Source organism: Bombus vosnesenskii, unplaced genomic scaffold, assembly GCF_011952255.1.
Source record: "Bombus vosnesenskii isolate JDL3184/JDL3185 unplaced genomic scaffold, Bvos_JDL3184-5_v1.1 scf7180000013314, whole genome shotgun sequence".
Taxonomy (NCBI): Eukaryota; Metazoa; Arthropoda; class Insecta; order Hymenoptera; family Apidae; genus Bombus; species Bombus vosnesenskii.
In genome coordinates this window covers 5033336-5040178 of record NW_022882960.1, presented here as the reverse complement: position 1 = coordinate 5040178, position 6843 = coordinate 5033336, and the positions used below count along the sequence as shown (strand labels likewise).

Sequence of the window (6843 nt, the reverse complement as noted above, 5' to 3'; positions counted from 1 at the left end):
ATTTATGCGACTAATACTACATTATAAAATTCAATTAGGTTAAATTGTTGAAGGATCGAAATAATGCATAATTAACTCCTCTTAATAAGTAAGATTAAATTTCCGTTCTTTTTGTAAGCATTTTGTATAATATTATAAAACGAGACAAAACTTAAACCTCTAGTTTTTAAAAAATATTTAAATAATTTATAAAGGTTCTAGTTCCATAGTACACTGAATAACACATAAAAGGTATAAATTCTTCAACATACACATGTACTTCAAAAACATAGTTCTTTATCTTTCTCAGTACAAGTTTGAAGCAATTTGAATATCAATAATTTCTTAGAAAAATTACAAATAAAATATAATTATAAGGAAATAAATGTGTATAAAATTAATACTTAAGCAGAACAAGTATTACAGATATAAGTGTTTTTGTATTATGTTACACTTAAAAGTCTAAACGATCCTGTGGCTTGCTGCACATGGAAAAACCTAACAAAGAATAGGGTCTGAAGTGTACCGAACTACGCTTTAATTTATTACAAAGTCACATTTATTAGTTCAGCTCAGCTATCTCAGCATCATCAGTAATACGAACCTGTTGTTCTATATACAATCTACCTTCTGCGCGTCTTTTTTCAAATAATAATTTTTAATAAGTAATAATAGTAGTAATAACGTGTCTCAAATTTTTTCGAAATATTTTTCAATTTTTTTTCTTTTTTGCTTTCGCCTCGTTGATATTTTTATAAGTGCGCTGAAAAATCGGTATAAATGTAACTACTAAAGGAGTAATATTTTACCGTAATAATCATCGTAGCTTAGAGAAAACTCGGAAGGACTGTAACACCGCTTTATGTTATCCTATATTACTATTGCAACATTATTAAAGTTGGTTCGTTTAGATATATGGTCATCGAAAACCATTTAGAAACAAGATTGGCCGAACGGTCCATTCTAAGTAACTAATACGAAATTATTAACATTTTATTCCTACAATTCGTTCAAGCACCATTGGCTGTTAAATATATGAGCGATTGAACAAATTGGATTTGATTACGTCTATAATTATTACTTCGTTCTTGTTTTACTATCACTGATAGATACTACTTTGTAAATGTCGATAATGAACTTTGATCGACCCTAGATGCTAATATTAATTCTTACAACTAGATCACTACCGTCGATATCATCAACGATGAGTTTTTTTTCGTTAGTCTTGCCGTGTTTCTTGGTGTTGGTAGCTACGACACTTGATTCGTATTGATATCTTATTTTCTTAAACTTCTATTTATTTTCTATCATCACGTCATATAATTAACAACTAGTTTTAATTCGAACAATGATTTTTTTCGTTATATACCAATATATTCAACTGTCTCAGCAACCAACGGTAAAGTCAAAAACAGCATAAAATTCATATAAAGTATTACAGGTCTTCCAGAATTTTTCTAAGTTATAATTATTTTATTATATTTTTTCTAACCAGAAACCGCCATCTCCAGTTTGGGATCAAGAGACACAAGGCGGTGTAGTACTTTTTTTTTTGATTGATATCAATCTAAATCTAGTATTTGGACGAAGTGCGAGGATGGGTCGTGCGTGCTTTTGCTTTCTAAATCGAGCGTGCAAATCTCATAAAATCGTTTTACTTCATTTAGCCACAGATAGCTTACTTTCGTATTTTCTTCGCCAGTTAATAATTTATCTTCGTTAATTCATTTGATACATGTGTACTAGTCTTGAAAAAAAAAAAAGGAAAAAAAGAAACAAAAATACGAATGTCGCAATTATGTATATGAATGTGTTCATGTTTGTGTGTGCACATATCAACATGTGTGTGAACAATGATTGGAATTTGTAGAGCAGCCCTGAGAAAGAGCGATTGACGCGCGTGGAAATAACGTGTAGGTGAATTAAGGCATGTTGCCTGTGTGAATTTGATCTGTATGAGAATGAACGTTTCATTGAACATGTGAATTTGGGAATTACTTATTATTTACTTTTTTTTTCTTTACGTTTACTTTAACCTCAAGTCTTAAGGGCTGTGTGACGCGAATCTGCACACCCGTGCCTCGAATTTGTATACAAATGACAACCTTCAACACTAAATATCGATACTTCTGTAAAGAAATAATATCTGATCAATGACAAATTACAGTTCCAGTAAGATAAATATATATTTTTTTAATAAATATACTGAACTTACCGTCAGGCAACTCGTATAGTTTTCTAGGAAGAGAGGCAAAGTAAGAATGCCTTAACGCTTCTTCAGCTCCAATCCGTTGATCCGGATTTAACTGCAGAAGCGACGATGCCATACTATCACCTTCGGCGATATCATAGAGTCTAGGAAATGAAAGACCCAATTTTCGTGGAGGATAGAATCCCAGTCTATGTGGTTTATATCCTGGCAGGTGTGTGACACCAGGCCAAGTTTCTTCAGTAGGAGTACCCAATACTTTGAATATTTTATCAAGTTGGTCGTACGTACAGCGTACACCTGGGAATGTTGGTTCACCAGTCAACATCTCCATAAATATGCAACCTACTCCCCACATATCAAGCGAGGTAGAATACTCTGTGGAACCCAAAAGAACATCAGGTGGCCTGTACCATAATGTCACAACTTCATGTGAGTACGTATGTGACGGTACAGATTTAGCTCTCGCTAAACCAAAATCTGCTAGTTTAAGTTCTCCTATTTCACTGATTAACAAGTTTTGCGGCTTCACGTCTCTATGTAATACTCTCCTAAATTAACATACGATAAATTAGTTATTAATATTAAACTCGAAAATCTTAAATTTATATGTACGCGTGCCTTTACCTGCGGTGACAATACGCCAATCCTCTTAATAATTGAAATAAGAATAGTTTAACATTTCGTGGATCTAGACCACCATTACCGCTTCCATACCTCTCCATATATTGCGATAGATCAGTATGAACATATTCAAAAACAAAAGTAAGAGTCTCGCGCGTATGAATTATATCGTGTAAAGTAACGATATTGCTATGCTTCAATTCTTTAAGAAGGCTTGCCTCGCGGATGGCAGTAAATGGAGCACCTTCTTCCTCTTGTAGTCTAATTTCTTTAAGTGCCACCATTTGATTTGTAAGATGACTATAGCCTTTGAACACTGTGGCATACGATCCTTCCCCTAATTGTTCCAGTTTTATATAAGCTTCGGATTTACCGAAAGGAGAATCTCCCTGCGAATATAAGCATAAACACTTGTTAACACTAAAATGTTGAAAGAATATAAGTAAATATGAGTCTAGCATTACCCCAAATGCTGAAAATCTCTTGGTTCTTCTAGGAGGTGGATCTGGCCCAAGGAAGACCTCTGACTTGGGTCGTGGTGGACGCCGAGGTCTTAAGATTACTCTCGCTTCTTCACGTATATCCTCGTCGAGAAGCTTGGAATCACTAGAAACGGAAAGCTGCCGATGCACTCTCTCATGGTCGCCCACACCTGTCCATTCTATGACATCCAATTTCGTCCTTAAAACTTTCTTTAAAATAACAGCAATAGGAATCCACGTAGAATCATAATCCCTCAATATTTTATTAATACATAAAAATTTTAGTGTATGTGCAATACATATTTAGTAAACAATACATTATAATGGGTCAATTTAATCATACTACTGGTTTCTATTAACTACTAAAGTAACAAATATTTACCACAGATATCAAACCCCGATGTAAATGTTTTTCATAACAGTTATCTATTTAACATGTTATGACTTCAAAAAAAAGATGGTATGTAGCTTCCTGATAAGTGCCAATGTGCACTATAAAAACTTAGTTTGATAAATAGAGTTATTTGTTAAACTATTTATAGTCATACCATATATTATAACAAATATAATACTTTCTTTTATAATAAATAAATTTTGCACTTACCATAACGACGATCCTTATCTGCAGGTATATTGCCGTTTGGTTCTAAACGGTCTAGGAACTCCTCGGAATAGCCATTATATGGCAGTTGACCCCTGTTTGCAGCATCATCAGCCTCTTCTTTTGATATTGCTAAAATAGACAAATCAATAATTAATATTTATTAATATCAATAATTTTTTAATTAATAATTTTGATAAACTAATATTAAAAACATTTTTTATCAATCTTTACTATACAATTCAATATAAGAAATAGATAAAGTAAAAAATGTAAATAAAGATCAGAGTAGCAATTACTTAATTAACTTGGAAGTACATGCAATAAGTAATATTATTTTACAATACAAAACTAATACCAATGATAATGAAATTATATTTGTGGAACCTTTCAAGTGTCTAAATGGACATTAATTCTTTTATGACCTATCTTTATATAATGAAAAAGTACTATATTTAAGTAATAGGTATTAAACTCTTCTTAACTTTTTATTTTATAAGGTATTTTACATAATATATCGATGTTGTGTAACATTAGATAATTTTGATTATACTTACAAAGTCTTCCAAAGCTGTGGCTAAGCCTTTTTTTCAGTTTTTGTACTCTGCTAAGAGCACCTCCTTTCTTCTCCCGCATTGTCACAGACCCTGTGCATAATAAGCGCAATCTTTAGCAACTGTAAATCAAAACAAAGATATATAAATTCAGACATTGGCGTACTATAATATATAACCAAGAAACTCAGAATAATTCAAACATTATGGACTATTACATGTGTGATGACATCATGCAGTGTGCAATGCCAGTGTTCCTCAATCTTATGATTAATAGTGGCAGGGATGTGTAAGATATATTTGTCTTGGATAAAGTGCTATATATATATGACAATATTATCAATGAACACTTCTTTCAGAAAGAAGAATATATCTTGTTTATATAGATAACAATATTTTTTCTTCTGTTAAATAAAGTAAAGATTACCACCATGTAACAGTATGTTCGTTGAAACAATGAAATAGTAGAGCAGAAGAGTTTATAACTGCTTCTACAAATACAAACGACATTCTTTCTTAATTTATGTACCATATAAGTATGTATGCTCAATTCGAAAAGATAATAGCACCAGTTGTTCAACTGCATTGACAAAGTTATTCTATTGAAGAAAATTCATATCTAATTAAATTCATGAATTAATACATAACATGAACAATTGTTAGCAGATTATGATATTGAAACAATGATATGCTAATACATAATGATAATGAGAATTTGAAAGTGATCATACATTTTTTCAAATATAAGATAAGTTTTTCTTTAAAAACCTATAGTTTATATCTTAAGAGCAAATAACTTATAGCTCTATAAACATGAATTCCATTTTTAGGAAGCAACAAATAATTAGATGTTTGATAAATATATGCATACATAAATACATGATGTGTATGGTTATATGTATCTCATGTATAACGTATATACACCGTACAATATACATACATGCGTATACGCACATGTGTTGTTACTACAGGTCAATGAACTAAAGAAAGTTTAGTTATAACGTGTGAAATAACGATAGATAAATTACGTTGATAATCTTTAGAGTGACTACTGACTCCACATCTCATTTCACGGTGTTCCGCATGCTTCCCCGTACACAAAAGCACTTTTCTCCATTCACGCATCTGTCGCGGTTCTACGAGTAACGTTTTCGCGGCAATGGAAATGCACTACAATATCCAGAGCACTCGAGGTGACGATGCACAACTTTGATACAATATCACATCTGATAAACTCGTCTACGCAACCGAAGTTCGATAAAAAGCTTCGCCAAGAATGTACATGATTCGTTTCTCTCTTCGAAATACATACTGTCCGCCCCCACCCCTCTCGTTAGTAAACGACACGCTCTCCTTGCCTCTCTCTTTGCTGCACTCTCTTCGCCTGTCACTTTGTCTCTCTTTGTCGGACCAATGTCCGCCCCCATAATCGCGCAACTTTTGACACTCTGTCCGACACTACTCGATTGTGTTTTACCAAGTCCACATGTGTAAACCAGAGAGACAATTCAATTCGCAATGAAACACGAACAGAGGGTAAAAACGGAAAGCGGTACACGAGCGTCGAGGACACGGTCTAAGGCTGCGGAAAAATGAAAAAGGGGGGGGAGCAGCCGGGGGAATTAGTTCTGTGATAGTCGGATCTCGCGGGCGTCAACTTACCCTCTTTGCTCTTGGAGGCGGTGGAGCCCTTGTCTTGACAGTACATGATTACTCATTCGCTCGAACGCACGAAACACATCACATATGGGCGGTGACGCACAGTGTGTGTGTATATGTGAGAAGCTATGTTTCGTGGTGTTCTTCTCGGGCAGGTCAGGTCCGGCGAGTACCTCCTTCACCTTTCCCGTATCTTGTACATCGGTGGCAGGGTACGATACTTTCCTAATGAACTGATCGCCATGAAAAACACACCACCGTCTTCCCGTTCACCGCTTAAAGATCTCGCGCCGTGCGCTCTCGCCGTGCTATGCGCTCCGCCGATATTATCCCCGGTTAGACCTCGCTGAACGTTTACACGTTCTCGATTCAGTGAAATATCTCAAATATCTTTTGCAACCGGGTTTCTCTATCGCGACTTCCTGGATATATGGCGGGTGCTCGCGCACGCCACCACTACCTCGAATAACTCATCCGCGAGAACAAACTTCTCCCACGAAGTTCTCTTTTCCCATAGCCCCACTACTGCCTCGCGCCACAGACAAAAGTCTGAAACTGGCCGATCTACGTTGGCCTGGGTATATACAATATGCAACCAGAATGGCTACTCAATAGGATTTTCATACGTGCTCGTTTACACCCATCTGGATTTCATTATCGTACTCTTTTGGTGCTGGAGTTACATTGTATATATTTCATTGCATTGTGTAATCCTTTTAATTAATAATATGTATA

General features: G+C 34.8%; 1 protein-coding gene across 6 annotated transcripts; it reads right to left on the bottom strand.

Annotated features, from left to right (window-relative positions):
* Positions 1–256: 256 nt before the first annotated feature.
* LOC117235240 (cyclin-dependent kinase 14) lies at positions 257–6669 on the bottom strand. Of its 6 annotated transcripts, none has more exons than XM_033497091.1 (7): positions 6112–6669; positions 4453–4571; positions 3899–4027; positions 3277–3473; positions 2816–3201; positions 2195–2739; positions 257–2108 (listed from the first exon to the last, which is right to left on the bottom strand). In XM_033497091.1, the coding sequence occupies exons 2-7, from the start codon at positions 4529–4531 to the stop codon at positions 2017–2019; spliced, it is 1428 nt and encodes a 475-aa protein (XP_033352982.1). In that variant the 5' UTR covers positions 4532–4571; positions 6112–6669; the 3' UTR covers positions 257–2016. The 6 variants fall into 6 exon arrangements, with proteins under 6 accessions (XP_033352982.1, XP_033352980.1, XP_033352979.1 ...); XM_033497089.1 differs by having other exon boundaries at positions 4453–4542; XM_033497088.1 differs by lacking the exon at positions 6112–6669 and adding an exon at positions 5478–5866 and having other exon boundaries at positions 4453–4542.
* Positions 6670–6843: the final 174 nt, after the last annotated feature.

What these genes read in the sequence shown, in the direction of transcription:
- LOC117235240 (XM_033497088.1), bottom strand. Translation starts at nt 5,574, where the DNA reads ATGCGTGAATGGAGAAAAGTGCTTTTGTGTACGGGGAAGCATGCGGAA. An exon ending in TCACTCTAAAGATTATCAAC is followed by an intron (nt 4,543 to 5,477) that starts GTAATTTATCTA and finishes TATTATGCACAG; the next exon opens with GGTCTGTGACAATGCGGGAG. An exon ending in CCACAGCTTTGGAAGACTTT is followed by an intron (nt 4,028 to 4,452) that starts GTAAGTATAATC and finishes TGTCTATTTTAG; the next exon opens with CAATATCAAAAGAAGAGGCT.